Consider the following 22,106-nt stretch of genomic DNA (forward strand, 5'->3'; position numbering starts at 1 on the left):
TTAGTAATTCTTAATGAAGCACTAATGTAGGGTTCACAGGAACTGAAGTTTGTTGAGTGCATCCCAAAGGACCGTCTGTATTCTGGACAGAGATAAGCCATTGCACTACCTGCTGTATTCTGGACAGAGATAAGCCATTGCACTACCTGCTGTATTCTGGACAGAGATAAGCCATTGCACTACCTGCTGTATTCTGGACAGAGATAAGCCATTGCACTACCTGCTGTATTCTGGACAGAGATAAGCCATTGCACTACCTGCTGTATTCTGGACAGAGATAAGCCATTGCACTACCTGCTGTATTCTGGACAGAGATAAGCCATTGCACTACCTGCTGTATTCTGGACAGATCTAAGCCATTGCTTTACCTGCTGTATTCTGGACAGAGATAAGCCATTGCACTACCTGCTGTATTCTGGACAGAGATAAGCCATTGCTCTTACCTGCTGTATTCTGGACAGAGATAAGCCATTGCACTACCTGCTGTATTCTGGACAGATCTAAGCAATTGCACTACCTGCTGTATTCTGGACAGATCTAAGCCATTGCACTACCTGCTGTATTCTGGACAGATCTAAGCCATTGCACTACCTGCTGTATTCTGGACAGATAAGCCATTGCACTACCTGCTGTATTCTGGACAGATCTAAGCCATTGCACTACCTGCTGTATTCTGGACAGAGATAAGCCATTGCACTACTACCTGCTGTATTCTGGACAGAGATAAGCCATTGCACTACCTGCTGTATTCTGGACAGATCTAAGCCATTGCATTACCTGCTGTATTCTGGACAGAGATAAGCCATTGCACTACCTGCTGTATTCTGGACAGATCTAAGCCATTGCACTACCTGCTGTATTCTGGACAGAGATAAGCCATTGCACTACCTGCTGTATTCTGGACAGAGATAAGCCATTGCTTTACCTGCTGTATTCTGGACAGATCTAAGCCATTGCACTACCTGCTGTATTCTGGACAGAGATAAGCCATTGCACTACCTGCTGTATTCTGGACAGAGATAAGCCATTGCACTACCTGCTGTATTCTGGACAGATCTAAGCCATTGCACTACCTGCTGTATTCTGGACAGAGATAAGCCATTGCACTACCTGCTGTATTCTGGACAGATCTAAGCCATTGCACTACCTGCTGTATTCTGGACAGATCTAAGCCATTGCACTACCTGCTGTATTCTGGACAGATCTAAGCCATTGCACTACCTGCTGTATTCTGGACAGAGATAAGCCATTGCACTACCTGCTGTATTCTGGACAGAGATAAGCCATTGCACTACCTGCTGTATTCTGGACAGAGATAAGCCATTGCACTACCTGCTGTATTCTGGACAGATCTAAGCCATTGCACTACCTGCTGTATTCTGGACAGATCTAAGCCATTGCACTACCTGCTGTATTCTGGACAGATCTAAGCTATTGCACTACCTGCTGTATTCTGGACAGATCTAAGCCATTGCACTACCTGCTGTATTCTGGACAGATCTAAGCCATTGCACTACCTGCTGTATTCTGGACAGATCTACTACCTGCTGCTGTATTCTGGACAGATCTAAGCCATTGCACTACCTGCTGTATTCTGGACAGATCTAAGCCATTGCACTACCTGCTGTATTGGACAGATCTAAGCCATTGCACTACCTGCTGTATTCTGGACAGATCTAAGCCATTGCACTACCTGCTGTATTCTGGACAGATCTAAGCTATTGCACTACCTGCTGCTGTATTCTGGACAGATCTAAACTATTGCACTACCTGCTGTATTCTGGACAGATCTAAGCCATTGCTTTACCTGCTGTATTCTGGACAGAGCTAAGCCATAAGCCATTGCACTACCTGCTGTATTCTGAACCGATCTAAGCCATTGCTTTACCTGCTGTATTCTGGACAGATCTAAGCCATTGCACTACCTGCTGTATTCTGGACAGATCTAAGCCATTGCACTACCTGCTGTATTCTGGACAGAGATAAGCCATTGGACAGATCTAAGCCATTGCACTACCTGCTGTATTCTGGACAGATCTAAGCTGCTGTATTCTGGACAGATCTAAGCCATTGCACTACCTGCTGTATTCTGGACAGATCTAAGCCATTGCACTACCTGCTGTATTCTGGACAGATCTAAGCCATTGCTTTACCTGCTGTATTCTGGACAGATCTAAGCCATTGCACTACCTGCTGTATTCTGGACAGATCTAAGCCACTGCTTTACCTGCTGTATTCTGGACAGAGATAAGCCATTGCTTTACCTGCTGTATTCTGGACAGATCTAAGCCATTGCACTACCTGCTGTATTCTGGACAGATCTAAGCCATTGCTTTATCTGCTGTATTCTGGACAGATCTAAGCCATTGCATTACCTGCTGCAGGAGTCCTCTTATCCCCAGAACCAGGGGTGGCAGTCTCTCATTGGGTTTACCTGTATACATGTCTACCTGTGGAGGTTAAACCCAAGAAGACACACGAAATGACTAGCACACACACAATGACTAATACACACACACACAATGACTAATATTCAAGTTTGGTGAGTTGTACGAACTAGAAAACAAACTTCAGGAAGCACGCAGTTCATTGGGAAATGTCCTTAAAGACACAAGTACAGTCCTCTGATGAAGTAACATTTGAAGTGGAGGATAACAGTGTTTTCCTAACTCCCTAACTTTTTTTTTCCTAGCTTGGGACCCCTTTAAAGTTTCTGTGTTCTGACTGGACCCCCTTTTCCCTGTAACCTGTCCCAGGGGGTCCCCACCTCTGATTTAAGAACCAATGCCCTAAAGAAACACACTATGACCATCAACATTTCTATATTACTTCCATGCATTCACCTGGCTATGTTTTTCAAAGCACTGTTTATAAACAAAGAAGGTTCTTGAAGAACATCCTTAAACAGTCCTTAAGTATAGTTAATATAACATTGAAACATTGTTAACGTTGTAAGTAAGCCCACGCCTTTGAATTACATACCTTTTTTTTATACATGCATTGTTACTGTAGAATCAATTAGAGCAATTGCTACAGTATAATATCTGCTCTCTCTGTCACTAAACCTGCCTCTTTCCAACATCCACTTCCTAACCCTTCACAGTCACATGCACCATACAGACAAACACAGCAGCTCCACTTGCTTCTCTGAGTTCTTTCTTTGTTTCAGTATTGTTTCAGTTATTCAATTGATATTATACAGCAGGTCCTGTTTAAACCACTGTGTACTCAATGAACACAATGCAATGATGTTCATTCCCCCACATCAAGTTGCATTTCTCCAGATTTATCTTACTCACAATACAATGGCTTTTTAACTGCCCAGCTCACACACTCCTAACAGTTTTATTTCATAGAATATTTCATTAGCAGGATTATAAGTAGCAACAAAGAATAAAAATAAAAAAACCCTCTCATTCATTGAGACAACACATTACATTACATCACACCATTTTATGTTGTGCAATTATCAACTACAACCTGTTTGTGCTAAATTTGTGCTAAAAGCTAACTGTGTACCAATCTTTTAGAAAATGTGTCTTTTTTTATCTAGGTCATAACAAAACAGAAATGGCTCACAGGTGTGTTATTATTATTATTATTATTATTATTATTATTATTATTATTATTATTATTATTATGTATTTATTTATTTCTTAGCAGATACCCTTATCCAGGGTGAATTACAGTTGTGACATAAACATGAAATGAATCTTTGCTCTGTATCAAATGCTTAATGCACCCTACCCATTACAGACGCACAGCCACCACACTAGTCAAGAGCGACACATTTACTTGTTTGTATTGCTGACAATAAATGTCAATCTTTGAGGTAAAAAAAAAAACTCTGATAGTCTCTAAGCCAACATGGACTTCATCTTTATAAACAGGGTGTATTGCCCACATGGCTTGTATAATGTGTATTTCATGTCCAGATAGATACGACTTTGCGATCAGGTGGCACGTTATTGACGTAATCCTACTTTTTCGAATTCTTAATATGATCAGAACCTGATTGGAACGAGTGCTCTATTTGTGCCTCACTGCACTGTGGTGTATATCTAATTATGCACGGTCTGTTTGGAATTTAAAGCATATGAACGCACCTTTTTTTTTTGTTTTTTTGTAAGTGTCCAGGAACAGCAGAAATAGCTACTCATTTTAAAACCACCTCATTGACGTCACGTATTCTTACAGCACATCTGTCCGGAAAACTTTCATCTTATTATTGCCCGCTTATCGGTTATATGTAAGTGTGGTGCCCCCCTTGTGGTGTAATGATAGTAGAGCACTGCTTTGTTAAAACATTTATAAACACAACCCTTAAATGTAGGCTGTTAAAAAGGACACCCTATTTCATCTACTTGGTGTAACAGAAATATTAATATGATATAGCTAGGCTTCTAGTTCATCTACGGACTTCATTTCTGAATGAAAATACTAAAAGGTAAATATAAAAGGAATATCTTTTCAACAACACCAGCATCCCCTTAATTACAAATTCCTATAATTCTATTGTTTCACAGGCAGGGTCCAGGTGTCCTTGTGTGCCCATGTTCCTGGACACTTCATTTGCATTGCACTTAAACCATCTTGCATTGTGGACCAAAAAACTACAAACATGCATGTGGTGATGAGGCCTGCTTCCCAAACAGCTGCAGTGAGGGAGCACACGTTTGTTTAAGTGGCTGTTGCTACAGAACACTGCAACCATCCCATTGTAACTTACACCATTCGAACAGAGAGCAAACTACAATTTGCTAAGCCACATTCAAACTCTATTTCTTTATTTCATATCGGAATTTGATACCATTTGAAAAGGGAATTTGTTTGAAAGGTTCTCAAAGCATTCAAATTGTCATTCACACCATTTCCTTCTGAAACAACAAATGCAATTGTCAAGAAAAAGGACTACTTGAACAACTTCCTAAATAATAATAATAATAATAATAATAATAATAATAATAATAATAATAATAATAATAATAATAACATGTGGGAGTTGTTTATTTCTGGGTTCTTAACATTATTGAGTTTTTTTTTCCTTTCTGAAAAAAAGTGCAGATTCTAGTAAAAAGCTTTGAGACTCTTAACCTCTGCATTCAAGTTGATCGCTGCTACTATAAAACATTTTATACACACATTATACAGTAAATTGTAACAGTGCAAAACGACATAGAAATATCAGAAAACACAAGGCTACTGGAGGAATACTAGCTGGAATGTTGTGTTGAGTAAAAACAGTGCAATACAGAGGTCCACAGAACTGCGTGTGCAGCATGAGATATACATGTTCTGCTAAAACAAGTGCCTCATTCTCAATGTGATTTGTACTAACGAAGAGCGCTTTCACATTGTGAGTTGTAATGCTTTGTTTTTTTTTAATACTCAATGGTCATCTATCATCTAGAATTTGCTAGTCTGCTAGTGTGTATTCTTAATGCTGAATATAGTTTTATTGCACAATGTTGAAATCTACCGACGCCATACTCTGAAATTTGAAGAGAAAAGAATGAAGATTCAACTCATGAGAATGCACCCCTTAAAAAAGTGTTCAGCAAGACCTCTTGATTTTTTTTAGCTTTGCTGCGTAACCTTAATAATAATGGTGCTTATTTGTAACAAGAATAGATTCTATTTTCTTGTCTCCACTTCACTGTTTCCTCGAGGTGAGCTGGTTCTCATTGGCGAGGTGTGTGGGTGCCTGGATCTGTAGCGGAGTGACCCAGATTTCCGTCGTCTCTGATCCCAACACCTCCGCACTTATCTCCAATCACCAGTTCATCAGGGGGTTCTGTCCCAGAGTCATGAAGTAAATCTGGCTGCTTCCTCCAGACTGGACAGAAGCAAAGAACACCTTATGGAAGAACAAGCAGACAGACATTTAGCATGCCTGCAAACTAGGCCATACCGTAGATTGCATGAACGTTGCTCTATTCTCTAAAATCTAAATGTAATGTTACAAAACAAGAAACACAGAATTAATCAATGAATTTAACTTCAACACAAAAATGGAGCGAGTTGAATTTATGTGTAAACCTGACCCATTATTGTGAATATAAAACACAAAGATTTCCCCCCCCCCCATCACCTCCTCGAACTCTTTCACCTTGTCATTTCTCTCACACAGGAATTTCAGCTTCTGTGCTTTCTTGTGCAGGAACACTCCCTCCAGGTTGCTGTTCTCCACAGACCTCAGCTCGATGGCTTTGTCCCCCCAGCCCATCACTTGATTGGACTGGAGGTAGGCTGCAGGGAAACAGGGCATAGTTAGAAAGGTGGGAAGGTGTGCTATCTGTGCAATCTGTGCACTTGTGGATGTATGGTGGGTCTGAAATACCTCAAAGTCACATTTTTAATCCACTCTGGTAGCCTTATATAAGTTTACCACTGTATTTCTGTAATGTATCTTTTCTTCCATTTGGTTCTACGCCTGCAGTTTTAAGCTCCTGAATTTCTGCAACGCCGATAGCTTCACGCAGACCCTAATTTCTCAATGCCCCCCTTGTTCTCATCCTTGATTTAGGGTTAGGGTATAAAGGTCTGTTCAAAGTAGAGTATAAGAACTCCTTTAATATTGTTAGTCATTGTGCCCCAGCTCTGTCAATAAGGTTCACTCTGATCTACCCCCTACGTTGAACCTTCCTATATCTACAGCCAACAGCTAAACTGCAATAAACAAAAAGCCGTTACCTCTGAAGATATCAAGAGGCACATATTCCCAATATTAAAAGCACAGGCAGCAGGGCCAGAACAAACAGGAACGAGTTACAGTAAGTACAGCAGGTGCATAAAGTTTTTGGTGGTTTGCTTTAAATTATAAATGCCAGTCTTAATGGATAAGGCACATCTCTCTTAGGTACCCAGTCTCAGCAGTGAAAAAGCCCTGGTGAGAGCTGGGGGGTTGCTGGTTTTCTTCTAAATGAATCTCATTTCTGAGTATGCACAGTACTCACCTAACCGAGGAAACTTGCCTCAGTAGCTCCTCAGATTGGAGGGGTTCTTCGTTTACCCTTGAAGGGTTTCCAATTCGTTTTAGAGGAGTAAAATACCCACCCACCCCCCTGCCTGGAAGAGAACTCTCCTATAGTTATACCAGTAATATAAAATGCATGCATGCATACCAACAGAGGCGGGCATCTCTCCCCACTGCAGCACAGTCTCTTTAGTGATGCGCCCGTACGTGTCAATGTAGACCCCCTCATCCTCATAGCACACCAGCACCTCCATGCCTCCGCTGCCGGGCAAAATAATGATGGCTTGGGGGCGAATGGTTCCCTGGATCTGAAACAGAGACAGGAGGACAATCACACAAGTGCGTTTACCACCTTAGTATTATTATTATTATTATTATTATTATTATTATTATTATTATTAGTACAGTATCTATTATCTGTCCAAGCAAGACCATTGAATAAAAACCCCATGATGCACAACACACGTGGAGATGAATGTGATGCTGTTTGTTTACAAGAATGATTAGAATGATGCTGTCCAACTGAGATGCATCGCTGACGTTCTTAAATAAACAGGCCGTGTAATTATTTTTCATTACAGAATTTCCTTGCTTCTCAGAACCAGTTTCTTCAGCAACGTTGCCCTTATGATTGTGCATGTTTGTTATTTTTGCAAAGCACTGAAACCGATGAAATAGATGGGAAGAGCACGCCTGAACACTGTAAGCATGCACTTGGAATTGATTGATTGATGGGACTGTGCTCTCACAGATACTGAGGTCTATACATTGGATCCAAACTGCAACACATCTAAACACTATTATCCTTTAGAGCAATACAACACACTTTCCTGTGCTTATTGCAGGCAAATTGCCCACTCCATAGTAAAATGCATGAGCTGGGAAATCCAACACATTAAGAGTAGAGAAATCAAACATCTAACACTGCAGCGTGAGTCTCACTGTAAAGCAGCAGAAAGAGCTCAACAAGAATACGATTCAGACCCGATCCTGCTACTGCTCAGGTGAACTGAATACAGCCCTGCTGTCTTTAGGTGTAATATTGAACTGCATACAGCAGTTATTCTCCTGTGTCCTCGATCCCCCTCCTGGTCAGCTGTCTAAGAGTGATCGATGTGTTTTAGAGTAAATTAACACCAAGGGATTGCAACAGTGCACACTAAACCCAGTGTACCAGGTTTACAGCTCTCAATTCACACCAGCTCTCTAATAAATTCCCATCGTTAGCAGGGTATGTGTGTGGAAACTCATACAAGTGCCCTTTCCAAATGTGCCAAATTCCTTCCACTAGTACTCTTTATTGCAGCATGCATTTTTAATGCCAGTCACACAGCTATTCCCCGTGAATGACAGCTTGCTCAGCGTAAATGAAGTGCAATGTGAAGATGGGAAGACTAGTAAAAGCCTGCCGATGTGTTCAAACAGAAATCTTTGCAAACTTTTTTTGTAATGGCCTGTGTTCACCACTAACAGTTTCATTTTGAAACTACACACACATCTTTATAGAATTGTATTTAAAACCATTGGCATTGCACACAAAACAAAATAACTTACATCGTTATGGTATGTTATGGTATTTGCTGTAGTAATAATTGCTATGGTGAAAATTCACTCCAAAATCACTTATCAGAAAAACATTACAAAGTTACAAATCCAGAAATAGAAACAAATGTGGCAGATATAAAACAGACACATGCAATAGTAATTCTAGACAAATTGAATGTTTGTAATTGAAAATTAGTATATATATTATAATATATATATATATATATATATATATATATATATATATATATAAAACACATTGTTGTAGTAAAATATCTTTGCCCAAGTTGCTTACAAAAAGACTGACATCTTCTGAATGAAGAACTCAGTTAAGATTTACACCCACGCAAACACATGAACACCCACCCATACACATGCACTCCCACCCACACACACACACGCACACACACACACACACACACACACACACACACACACACACACACACACACACACGCCAGCAGGGGATGACAAGCATGCTCACAGCAGACAAAGCAGTATTGACAGTTTAAAAGAATTCAATCCAGCCGTTTACTTGCCAAACTGAATGGCTGATTCACTCCGACAGTCCCATCCCATTTCTGCGCGACCACTATCCGTAACATTAACACCGGTACCCAGAGCCTGAGAGCGATCTTAATGCGCTGCCTTGGAATTTTCATGAGCAAGAACGCCGTGAGGAGAACGACAGAGCGTGTGTGTGTGTGTGTGTGTGTGTGTGAGAGAGAGAGAGAGAGAGAGAGAGAGAGAGAGAGAGAGAGAGAGGGAGGGGGGAGAGGCAGGTGGATTTAAACTAAAGATTTGAAGAATTTGAAGAAGACCCTGAAGAAGAACAATGCCAAAGCCAGCTCTCACACTGTGTTAAAATAACTAAACTCCCCATTTCACAGTGTTTCATTTTAGCAAGCCTGTTATTTAAAGGGAGGCACTGGGAGGGGGGGATTTTTAATGCAATCTGTCTTGTCGAGAACTAGCACACATGGACAGAGACATGGGCCAACCAATCATTGCTATCTGGGGCAAATCACTTGGAGAGATCTCTTCTGTGTGGAGGATAGTAGGATAATTTTAAGAAAAATAATTCTGCATTTCCAGTACATGTCACATATATATATATATATATATATATATATGTGTGTGTGTGTGTGTGTGTGTGTGTGTGTGGTGCCCTTCACAACCATCTACAATCTTTAGCTTGGGGGCAGCATCTCATTAGATGGACCCTGAGTGATAGTATAGTAGAATGGCCTGCCCCTCTTGCTCACATCAGCTTACCCACCCACACTGCCCAATACGAGCTACAGCACTGTGCACCCAGATGGCTGAAGCAATGCAGTCCACCTGTTCCAAAGACTGGGGTCTACCAGGTGCCAGGGTGCCCACGGAAGAGCTGAATCTGAGAATGAGTTTCTCTGAGTACTGCAGTGGGTAGGACAGCCAAGATTCACTCAGGGGTCCATCTTCCAGAATATCTTCATATCTGAATGCAAAATGCAGTGTATGCTTGTTGCAATGTGTTGCAGCCAGGGCATTGTACAGCAGGAAGAAGCTCAGTCCTGCAGAATCTGTGGATCTGCCCTGTTTACACGATCTTCAGGTTAAATGCCGCAAGATTTGCAGTCAAAAATATGAAACAGGGTGGAGGCTGGGCATGAACCAGTGACCTCACATGCCACAGACCAGCGTCTCAACCACAATGTACTAGAGCCAGGCTTTTAACCTCATCTCAGAATCTGTACTGGCAATGTACCACACAACAATGCCTGTTACACATAAACCAATTCCCTTGTGGCACTACGTGAGCTAACACAGATAAGCCCTGATTGATGCCAGCTGAAAGAAGAAGAGTGGGACTCACGTGCGTTGGCAGGTAGAGGTCGTACACCGTCCCCGAATCCACATCAATGGCATGAAACCCAGCCAGAGAGCCGTAAATCACCTTCAACCTTTGCCCATTTTCCACCGTCAGGTCAACTGAGTATGGCTTATGAGGAAGTGATGCAAAGGACTGTGTAACACAAAATGAAAACACCGTTAAAACCTGCATCCACACTGCTTCACTATGATGCAAACCTGAATCCACACTGCTTCATGATGATGCAAACCTGCACTCACACTGCTTCACAATGATGCAAACCTGCATCCACACTGCTTCATGATGATGCAAACCTGCATCCACACTGCTTCATGATGATGCAAACCTGCACTCACACTGCTTCACAATGATGCAAACCTGCATCCACACTGCTTCATGATGATGCAAACCTGCATCCACACTGCTTCACAATGATGCAAACCTGCATCCACACTGCTTCATGATGATGCAAACCTGCATCCACACTGCTTCATGATGATGCAAACCTGCATCCACACTGCTTCATGATGATGCAAACCTGCATCCACACTGCTTCATGATGATGCAAACCTGCATCCACACTGCTTCACAATGATGCAAACCTGCATCCACACTGCTTCACAATGATGCAAACCTGCATCCACACTGCTTCACAATGATGCAAACCTGCATCCACACTGCTTCATGATGATGCAAACCTGCACCCACCCTGCTTCACAATGATGCAAACATGCATGTTAATCTGTACCTGTTAATATTTATAAAACGCTGAACTTTCTTGTACGCCAGGTGTAAACTAACTAAATAATGACATTCTACTGAAAGTGGTTCTCGCCCCTGAGGACACTTCGAAAATGGGCCAATGTTTTTTATATCTGAAGGTGACCTTTCTGAAGCTGGTGCTCTTTTTTATTTCATTTTATTTTTTGCAGATCAACTTGAGACAACCCACATTTGCAAGGGCAATGTTTTTTGTTTTTTTTTCTTTAGAAAATACAGTAAGAATGTATTATAGAATAAATAAATGCAGATAAAAGAGGCCCTGGAGAGGAGGGGAAGGGGAAAGGGAGATAGAGGCAGAGAGGGGGATGGAGATAGGAGGGGAGTGGGAGGGATTGCATATTACTGTGGGGGGCGAATGGGGTGCTTGCTGTGTCATCTACAACCATGGTGACGGTATGAAACTCACCTTAAAAGCCATAAACTTGTGGTAGGGTTTAGGAGCCCAGGCGTAGACCTCCACAGAGTTTTTCAGAGCGATAACCAGGAATTTAATTCGTTCATACTTCACTAAGGGCAGAAAAAAGAGTTTATTACTGTGATAATTAACCAGCGCCCACTTCTGTTTAGCCTCTGGACCACCTATAGTTATTAAATACCCAGTGTCCTGGACCTAATGCATCTAAGGGATAACAAGCTGCTGGTGGCAGAGCCTGGGACGGCTTTCCCCAGCTGGTGTATTGATCACCAGGCGTTGGGAATAAGAAGATCCATGGCAACCCTTCCTAAAAAGACAAAGAGAGACACCCAATGCACTGCGTTCAATGCATACCCAGAGTGTTTCCCTTCCTGGCCCTGGACTTTCACTTCAGATATTGTGCTCAGATCAGCAGCCAGGGCATCTGAAGGAGTGACAGTAATCACACTCACTCTAGTGTTATTGTAGGTACATGACTGGCATCTCGCATCCACAGAAATGTCCAGGGAAACGGGCATACATCTTGAATGCATCCTGTAGGATGCAGCAACTAGCTGCTGAGGTGCGGGTGTTTTAGAGAGTTGTGACTATGACATTTCATTGTTGTTATCCTCACAATGGTGTAAACCAATACAGACCATTAACCTATTGCAGAACCATGAAAACATATCAGAACAACAGTACAATACTTCACAGACATAGTGCTCTGCAAGACCAGCCCTCCCGTGCACTTCACAGTCCACAAAACAGTGTAAAACAATAGAAAGCAAAGACAGATACAAGTACTGGTGTATCACTTTAACACTAGCACTGCAATATTAGTTGTGGGCCAAATCCAAATGGGTTGCGATCGCTGCTAGTGTTGTCTGTGTCTGTCAATCGAAGAGCCTGTCAGAATAAACCTCAAGAAGTGTTCTGTGTCGAGGGCTTGCTCTGTCCCAGTAAAGGAGAACCTTTGTAAGGACTGTTCTTTTAAAAGGACCTTCACTAGGGACCGAACGTCAGCCCTCTTTAGAGGGTTGAATATCAGGCTTTGTTTCTGCAGGAGAGCGAGGGGTTGGTTGGTGGTTTGGACTCACCCACTTTGTAATGCACACAGCCTTCCAGTTCCCCCACTGAGATCCAGCCCTCCCTCTTCCGCACCTCAGGGTCATTGTGCAGGATCTTGTTTCGGAGCCACGACAGAAAGTACAGCCGCAGCTTATTCTTCTTGCCTGAGGATCACACGAGAGAATATGAGATAATGAGAAAAAGCTTCTGCCTGCTGGAACCATGCCAGCACAGAGAGCCACCCTGACAAGGAGAGCATCTGTACAGATATCCAGCGCATTGGAACTGCAATGAAATGGGGCTGTATAGAAGGAACCAGGTCTGTATAACTGGATTTGTCAAGCGTTTCTGTAAGGGTGAAAACCTAGAGTTCCCCTATTTCCACTGGCACAGTCTGCATGCATAATGAAACAACCGATTTACAATAGTAACACAACTTCATCCCTTACAGGCCTGGAGTTCAATACCTTCTGCAGTTATGTGGAGTAAATCTCTGCTCTGGAACTAAAGAAACAGCGAATGCCATTTCCAGGCCCCCTGAGCGCAGGCTCACCTGATATAGTGATGAGCACGTTCAGCCCCTCCAGGACATCCATCTGCTGGAAGCGCCTCCTGCTGATGAGCGGGTAGACCTTCCCCTGCCCGCTGCGGTCCAGCAGCCACAGCCCGCTCTCCGTGCCCACCAGCAGGTTCACCCCTGCAGACACACACACCTCGTCAAACACACCCGGTTTTTAAACGATACACTATTTACAATTCTGGCATTTTACAAGACAAACATACATAGGACAGACTCACCCTCGCTGTTACAGTTCCCTTCCTTTAATGATTTAAACAGCGGCTATATTTAGATCTCCCACCCTTCAGATTAATAAATAGACCCCAGACACAGGTAAAGTAATCACAACCTGGGCTGCAACCAGACACAGGTAAAGTAATCACAGCTGCAGTTCTACTTTAGTAAAATGTACAGGCGAGTAAATGCTTAATGCCGTGTTGTTTCCCCGTAGCTTTTCTTTGCTTCAAGTGAAAAGACTAATCGACTGGATCAGAAGTGATACTTTTCTTCATGAGAAAAGGAACCTGCAAAGCTGAAAGCGTGCCCTCACCCCACAGAGCTGCACACAGGACCTCGGTGTGGAATTTCTTCTTGTACTTGCGAATCTCAGGGGTGTCGCTCTGCGGACGGATGTTGGTCGGATTCACGTTGACAACAGACCCCTTCCTCGCGTTCTGTCTTCGGAAGGGCTCCACTTTATTAAATTATGAGAAATGTTACGTGAGATTTTCCATTTCATAGAAGAAGCTCTTTTTATCTAGCGACAGAGGATTTCTTATTTGAACAATAATTTAATAGAGTAAAAAAAAATAAGGAATTTTATTGTGCATTCTTCCATTCCTGATGCTCATGCTTGGATTGCGTGATGACATCACCAAAGCAAGTCCACAAGCTAGGAGCTTCTAAGCAAAGCTTTGCACTACAAGATCAAGCACCATCGATGGATCTCCAAATCCTTTGGGTTTTAGTGAAGTGAAAAATCAGCTTTGGTACCACAGACCATTGAACCAGAAGCAAATCACTTTCAATGAGCTGTTCAGATGTCTAACTAGTCTGCTTATCGCTCACTCAAAGGCATGACCTTCAGTTTATTTGTCACAGCCCTCAGTCCTGGTGAATTCAAACCTGATGCCTAGCAAAGCCCACAGCTCGCTTGCTCAGTATCATTCACAGAAAAAAAGGGCAGCAAGCTGAGAGCTGTGGCAGTGATTTAGCCTGGCTTGACCTAGCGTGTGGGTCAGTCTCTCTGTGATCGCGGTCGCTAGCTGCCAGTACTCACCACCGGGACTGTGCCCCACTGGACTCTGTGGAGGAGACACCTGCAGCAGCCGCGGGTCCATGATAGAGGTGAAGGAGGAGGAGGAAGAGGAGCTGATCTTCCCCTGGGGGGCGGAGCTGACTGGGCTCTGAAACACACACACACATTATTACCCAGAGGAATCGCCCCCATGCACGACTACAAATCTTTACTATTTCAGAAACGAAAAAACACACCCAATAAATTGATCAAATTATAAATAAACTCAGACATTTAATCAATGAGCTTGTAAAATGTCTCAATTTAAAAAAAAAAAAAAAAAGAATAACTTCAGGCTGTGCTCTGAGGAGGCTGTTTCTATTGAGACTCACGTGGCTGCTCGTGGCTGTGCTCTGAGGAGGCTGTTTCTATTGAGACTCACGTGGCTGCGCGTGGCTGTGCTCTGAGGAGGCTGTTTCTATTGAGACTCACGTGGCTGCTCGTGGCTGTGCTCTGAGGAGGCTGTTTCTATTAAGACTCACGTGGGTGCTCGTGGCTGTGCTCTGAGGAGGCTGTTTCTATTGAGACTCACGTGGCTGCTCGTGGCTGTGCTTTGAGGAGGCTGTTTCTATTGAGACTCACGTGGGTGCTCGTGGCTGTGCTCTGAGGAGGCTGTTTCTATTGAGACTCACGTGGGTGCTCGTGGCTGTGCTCTGAGGAGGCTGTTTCTATTGAGACTCACGTGGCTGCTCGTGGCTGTGCTCTGAGGAGGCTGGGGGCCCTGCGTGTGTCTCTGGGTTGTACCCGGGGCCTCTGAGGGGTAGCTCTGCAGGAGATCAGGCAGAACGTAATTCTGATTGTATAAACCTAACGGCCCCTGGGAGCAGACACGCTTTAGGTCAGCTACATTCTGCTAAAACAAAAAAAAAAACTCAATTTAAAGACTTTGAAAAAGAGTTCTAGTTGAAACGTTTGTCACTGAACTTACATTTCTTTTAGTTATTTTAAATGTAGCACAACTGAGTGTTTAATAGTACGCATGACTTTGCCAAATATTCTCTAAACGTTTACCAGGTGACAGAAGGAAATAACAATACATCTTGTGTGCTGGAGGTATTCGTTATCTGCATGTCATGGCTAACAAAAAATGGACACAGGTTCAGAGAGATGAGCCACGCTCTTTACCTGGTACAGAAAGATGGGCCAATGTAAAGGATTAGGGTGATTTAAATCAGTATTCAAATTCCGTCACTCAAAAGCCTGGCCAGCCTTTCTACACACATGCCCAAAAATGTAAAACACCACTGTGTTAAAACAGTGTATAATGTTACAATTCCCAGCTGTATGGCAGTGAAACCTAATTGAATCTAGCTAGCATCACTTTTGCATGCAGATGTAGCACTCTCTAGTGTCCCTATTAGGAATAGCAAACAGCATGTGAAATCCCCATATCCCTTCTGTAGAATAACACTGAGTGGTATAAAAAGAGGTGTCTTACCTGCTGTTGATTTAAAGTGCAATGCGGTTGCAGCATCACTCCTTCAGGGGGCGCTCTTGGAACTGCTTTACTCCACGTCGTTCTGTATCAGCAACAAGACACCTCAGCAACTCAGTATTCATGCGACTGTTACATGCAATGCTAGTTACAGCACACACACACACACACACACACACACACACATATATATCTCACCATATCATTGATGTGGTAAACTTACTTTCTAATCATCCTGTATATATAGTTTGAAGAACACTAGCACAAAATAATATTTCCAAAAGAGATTCAGTTATTTCTAATGTATTTCTGCATAGATAATAGCGCACAGTTTAGCATGTGTTAAAACTTTTGTAACTGTTGTTTGCAGTTGACTCTGGCCAGCTGTGGATTTCAACAGCTTCAGCCTTCAACTCCTTCAGAGAGTATAATTGGGTTATCGGGCGTCGCGGAGCTGTGTATGACATCATACAGGACCAGTGTGGGAAGTAAAGCTCCTGCTCTCTCCTTCCCTCCTTATCTAAGGGCCTCCCACCTCCTTTGGCTCTGGTCGTCATCCTCGCTGCTCCCCACTTCATCGCTGGATGATGAGTAGTCTGTCACCTTCAAGAAGGGGCTGGCTCCCTGCTTCCCCTCAGCAGGCAGTACCAGTCCCTGGGGAGTGACACAGCAGTTTGATAAGCACTGGAGTAGTCATGCATACATACAGATATGCACTGTAACAACTACAGAAGAGCAGGGGTCATACTCCTCTGAATGCACACATAAACACTCCTGTCAAAGAACCTGCTCCAGTTGAAGCTGCCCTACCAGGTGTGACTTCCCTTATAAAAGTTTCCCATAGTAAAAGCATAGCAAAGTGTAATAAAGCACAGTGAAAGTGTGGCAATGCATTGGGCAGTATTGTAAAGCACACAGAGTTATGATAAAGCATGTAAAAACCATGGCAAAACATGGTACGCTATGGTAAATGCATTGTATAACCATGGGAAAACTGCAAAAATATTGCGCAACAATAGCATAGTAAACTTTTCTAAGGGTCAGAGTAGGCAGGTGATTTTGGCCCTGGAGCACAGCTCCATTGTGTTTGAAGAGGTGTGCTTCTTGATCAGGAGATTCATTGGTTCAATGTATTAATTAAGGCGATGGTTGGACTGCTGCCCCTGCAGTAAATCAATCCTCATTCTGATCACAGCCTTTTCTCTAATCTGGATCCTAGCAGGCATAGGCAAGCGTGGCTCCTCGACTGCTTCCCTGAGCTTCCTTCCTCTTTATATCACCGTGACAACCTGTCACAAGCCCAGGAGCCCCTCAGTCCCCCCCCTTGTATCTCCGCACAGGAAATAAAAACACACCGGTGATCCTGGACGCCCATCGTGGTGCTTTCTGTACTGCTGAGCACGGCTCTGAGGTAGAGGGCTCGCTGCCTTTGAAGAACCTGCAATGAACCAAAAAACATGCTCTTCAATTCTCAGCTTGCACTGGAAAATTACATTTTTATGTGTCAGCTTCTATACCGTTCAGCTTTAACTCTAAAACGAAAGGTCTACTCTACTGTCTGTCCTGGTAAGTCTTGGGTTAATATCACACGATGCGCAGCGCACATGCTTTGAGAAGTCATAGGAAACTGCATGAGAAGCTCTCCCTTCCTTGTGACTGGAGTGAGCAGAGTGAGATGTGTTATATTGCAGTTCTGTATTAATAATCTCCACCGGCTGAGTCATTATACCCGACATCTCAATACTAACAATACAAACATCTCAATACTAACAATACAAACATCTCAATACTATAAATACAAACATTTCAATAGTGTCACACGCCTTTGCATCTGCACTCACAACCCGTACTTTCCCAGGTTTCGATTTTGACTGCAAGTACCTTCTGTGTCTGACTGCATGCGTTATATAAACCATCCCTCTCGGTACTTAAAAACAGAACGGGCTGGAGAGTCACCTTTATTACATCAACGCGTTTAGGGCTATTCTGAGTTGTTACAGTGTACCCGGTAACTGTGCTGCACTGTACCGTACCTCCCCACCCAATAAACCAACCACACTGTCCACCACAAGAACAGACACGCAGCGTCACGCTGGGATCCATAGCACTGTGGCTCGTATACCTGGGAGCTGGAAGCAAGTCCATTAAGGTTTTTGAATTTCTTTTTTTATGTACAAATTGAATGAAAAACTACAGAGATCAAGCTAAAAAAATCACAGAAACGCAGATTCATTTTAGAAAACAACTCGCTGGAAAGAAAGCTACAAGGATCGTTCCTAGAAATTGGTGTTACCATGTGCAGTGCTTTTGAAATGTAAACACACACTGAAAACCAAGAAATAATAAGTAGAGCCAGGCATGAAGCTCACCTGAATGCGTGCTGCTCGTGGAGCTGCCACTACTCTGCAGCTCGGACTTGCTCCCCCTCTGCTGAAAACAACTAAGCAGAGACGTGAAAACAGATTCAGTATTTCATACTAGGGAGCCTTGTGGACCAAGGGCATAAGCAGGTATCCTTTGAAACTTTAATTTGTTTCATTAACAGAACAGTTAAAATTGAAGCAATAATACACTGGAAATCTGCCAGGGGCAAAGCGCTCCGTAGAGAACAAAACTTGAAACTTTGAACATTCCTTATTACCATATATAATTATTATCTAAGTAGAACTACTAAATGCTACTTTAGGAAAACATTGGAGACAGGCAGTATATAGTTCATGACAAGATAAGTTTTCCTTTACATACTGTTTAAAAATAATTCTAAAATTATAAGCAATGGGCCAGTTTCACAAAGCTTGTATGTAACTACTTCACAAAGCTAGCACGGAAATATTCTTGCCGCTTGTTCAAGACACCATCAGTCTAGAACAGTTTGATGAATCCCAAACTTCCTTCAATCTATAAACAGTCTTTAAATGCTCTATGAACAGGGCCCTGTACTTCTGAGAGAGAGATAGAGAGAGAGAGAGAGAGAGAGAGAGAGAGAGAGAGAGAGAGAGAGAGAGAGAGAGAGAGAGAGAGAGAGAGAGAGAGAGAGAGAGAGACAAACCTGGAAGGGGTTCTCTGATGATTGGAGAGCTTTTTACAGCAAAACTTTGAGGTTGTCCGTTCAGGGACCTTGAAAACAGGATTAACAAAAAAAATCTATGAAATATAACATTGGCAGTAGTTAACTCTTTAAAATTGCCATTGTTGCATTAATTACAATTCCTTTGCTTACAAAATAGCAGTAATTACTGGACATTGTGCCAAGAGTGCTTTGGAGTAAACATCTCTGAGAATCCAACCCAACGTGTTAAACGAATCCAGTAAATATTCCTGTATGAATACAGGGCAGGCCTCTGAGGTGCAATTGAAAACATGCTCTTTTTTTCTTGACGTTTTTACTTGTTCTAGTCAAGCTCCTGATGGAGCCAAAAGGCTGAATATACCTATAACCCAGCTCAGCTCTCACATTGTGCAATGCGCTTGCATTGCGGTCATTGTGCCCACCGTGCCCAAGAGGAAGCTGTGAGCCCATGACATGTATCACATTGCAGCTTCCTGTGCCAGCCAGCCAGATCAGCAACAATAACACAGGACTGGGGGATGAGATAACACTTGGCTCTTTACAGCTTTGATTCAAAACCAAACTGTTTCGAAACAACCATTCCTGTTCATTGTTCTGCTTTCCCACAGAACTTGTGTCAAAGCTGGAACACAATGCATACACAGTGCAGATCAGGGGTCATGACCTTTCTCTATTGAAATCCAGGGCTGGGGTCACTTAGTGGACAGGAATGCTCCGAGTCCTCTTGAATATAGTGTATGATGCACGGTGATTGAAATGCACAAAAAATGTAGAACATACCCTTATTAAGGTTTGCCACAGTATTTTTTTGCATGGTCGTTTTGCAGTTTTCCCAGTTAAATGATGCATTGACTATAGTTTACACTGGGCTGGCATGTTTATTAATATGCTTTACAACACCTCGCTGTGCTTTACAATGCTTACCTGCACCCCTGCTTTATCACAATTTGATATGCTTTGATATGATATGGGAGTCGGCAGCAACTACATTTTACTGATGTCCCACTAGAGACACAGTTGGGCAACAAATGTTTGCTTATGTACAGCATATGTACAGTGTATATAAAATGCTGTTCATGCACATTTTGGGACATGTGGATTTGGTGGATTTATAATAAATGCCAAATTAGTGAAAATGTTTTGCTCACAATATTGGCTATTTAACCCCTTCATAGCACTGTAGTCTTAGTAAAGAGCCTGTGCTATTTGTTGTGCCAAGTAAAGGGAATTATGGGGCAAAAGGAAGCCACGGCCATATTGTCATAACAGTTCAAGAAGCCCATATGAGAAGAGATGCAGTGTGCTGGAGGGCAGTGAATCCTGCATTGCCCTGATTTCTGGTTCACGAGCTGTTACCTTGGGAGGCAGCTCGTGGGTGTGTGGACCATCCCAGAAGACATCGTCCTGCTCCGGAGAAGCGGGGCTCATCACCACATCTGACAGGGAGCTGCTGTGCCGGCTCTCCCTGCTGGATAGGAGGTTTGCATTCTGCGAAACACACGTGGGAACACATCCACTGGTTATTGAAGGGCTGATCATGCAGGCAATCCAGTTTTATTTGATTTGTATATTGCTGACAGTTTTGTTGTTGCTTTTACTACATCAATCAATCTATCTTTATCTGTCAATCAGTCAATCTATCTTCATTTCTTATATTGCAATAAATTCGGTAATATACAAAACAATTTGAAGACACAGTAAAATTGAAGATGATAAAATGCCCCTTTAAATGGTATTAGACAGTCACCTTTCACCACACTGCCCGATGGCTTGTGATCATGCGTGCACTGTGCGGCCTGGCTTCGGGCTGAGCCTACCTGTGGTGCCGCGGCCCGTGCCAGGGCCGGAGTGCAGGGGCTGGAACTGCTCCCGGAAGCCAGTCTGGAGTGGAAATGCAGGGCCAGTCCAGGACCGATGTGGTTCAGGTTCAAATGACGACTGTTGGCTGCTTTAATCCTGTCATCAATCTGATAGATGGTCCAAACAAAACATACATAAAACAAGCATCTAAGATTTAGAAGTTATAATATTTAAAAAAAAAAAGTATAGTTCAAAAACACTAATAATACTACTACTACTAATAGTAATAATAATAATAATAATAGGGGGAGTTTTATTGTTGTTTGAACTTTAAAGTGTAAGACTTGGCTCAGTTTTTCTAAAGTTTATTTAGAAGATTAAATAGCGATTTCTTGTGGTGTGAATGTCTCAGCTTCACTTCAGAGGAAGAACATGCAGTACATGCTTTTGCTGGCAATGCAGATACAGTGCTTCCCACATCAGCAGACACACACTCTAACATCCACACTGAACAAAGACAGGCACAGGGGCAGCACAAACACACACAGGAGCGCTTCACTTTTCCAATGCCTAGCCCTGCTGTGGCTTTACCACTTTGTGCTGGCTGCTTGCTGAACTGTCGGGAGCAGAGCTGGCTGTCCTGTGGGACTCCTTGTCTCTTTGCCTGTCATCGTGCTGGAGTAACAGCAGAGGAGTCTGGTCTTTGGGCAGGGTGCGGTGAAACCTTTTACTGTGCTGCTGGTGCAGCTGTGTATCCTCTGACTTTTTCTAAAGAAAACACAAAGTACAAAAATGCTGGAGAAGCTTGTCGATCTGAACCCAGGTCTAAAAATAAGATATTAGAGAGTGCTGAGTGAGGGCTGCGTTAAAAATGCTTTCAATAAAACCTGACGGCTTCTAATTTAGTCTTTAAATAAGAAACAACTTCACTCCCAGAGCTCAGTTTCAGCGTCTTTATGATGTGGTTAGAAATGGCAAAGGGAGGAACTCCTACATATTGCATTTACAGCAAGGCTTAAATATACAGAAGCATATGCAGAAGTGCACCAACACATAAACACAAACAGAGTAAATCACAGGCCCACACAAGCTCACCACACACGACACAGGCTAGGTCACGCAGAGGAAACAGCCTTGACAAAGGAAACATAGGCACTGGTCTCCATCCGCAATAAAAAAAAAAACACAGAACTACGAGCGCCGTCTCTGCTAAGCTAACACAAATAGAAGCAGGCCTAACTTACAATTAGGCATACATACTTAAACACACTGAAATATTCCCCAACATACACACACACTGACTGCACATTCCTTCAAATAT

General features: G+C 42.8%; 1 protein-coding gene across 6 annotated transcripts in view; it reads right to left on the reverse strand.

Annotated features, from left to right (window-relative positions):
* Window positions 1-5,007: 5,007 nt before the first annotated feature.
* Window positions 5,008-22,106, reverse strand: part of LOC121318960 (mitogen-activated protein kinase kinase kinase kinase 4-like) — a 45,735-nt gene continuing 28,636 nt past the window's right edge. Inside the window, exons 15-32 of one of the 6 annotated variants that reach the window (XM_041256189.1) lie at window positions 21,377-21,553; window positions 20,803-20,952; window positions 20,342-20,473; window positions 18,965-19,032; window positions 18,285-18,355; window positions 17,271-17,353; window positions 16,451-16,569; window positions 15,919-16,000; window positions 15,163-15,246; window positions 14,463-14,589; window positions 13,734-13,877; window positions 13,178-13,321; window positions 12,654-12,788; window positions 11,566-11,666; window positions 10,380-10,529; window positions 7,125-7,284; window positions 6,110-6,249; window positions 5,008-5,857 (exon numbers count right to left, since the gene is read on the reverse strand). In XM_041256189.1, the coding sequence (XP_041112123.1) occupies window positions 5,774-5,857; window positions 6,110-6,249; window positions 7,125-7,284; window positions 10,380-10,529; window positions 11,566-11,666; window positions 12,654-12,788; window positions 13,178-13,321; window positions 13,734-13,877; window positions 14,463-14,589; window positions 15,163-15,246; window positions 15,919-16,000; window positions 16,451-16,569; window positions 17,271-17,353; window positions 18,285-18,355; window positions 18,965-19,032; window positions 20,342-20,473; window positions 20,803-20,952; window positions 21,377-21,553 (2,151 nt within the window). In that variant the 3' untranslated portion in view covers window positions 5,008-5,773. Of the gene's footprint in view, window positions 5,858-6,109; window positions 6,250-7,124; window positions 7,285-10,379; window positions 10,530-11,565; window positions 11,667-12,653; window positions 12,789-13,177; window positions 13,322-13,733; window positions 13,878-14,462; window positions 14,590-15,162; window positions 15,334-15,918; window positions 16,001-16,450; window positions 16,570-17,270; window positions 17,354-18,284; window positions 18,356-18,964; window positions 19,033-20,341; window positions 20,474-20,802; window positions 20,953-21,376; window positions 21,554-22,106 lie in introns of all 6 variants that reach the window. The other 5 variants (XM_041256188.1, XM_041256187.1, XM_041256191.1 and 2 more) reach the window with 5 other exon arrangements.

The sequence above is a fragment of the Polyodon spathula genome, chromosome 7, assembly GCF_017654505.1.
Source record: "Polyodon spathula isolate WHYD16114869_AA chromosome 7, ASM1765450v1, whole genome shotgun sequence".
Lineage (NCBI taxonomy): Eukaryota > Metazoa > Chordata > Actinopteri > Acipenseriformes > Polyodontidae > Polyodon > Polyodon spathula.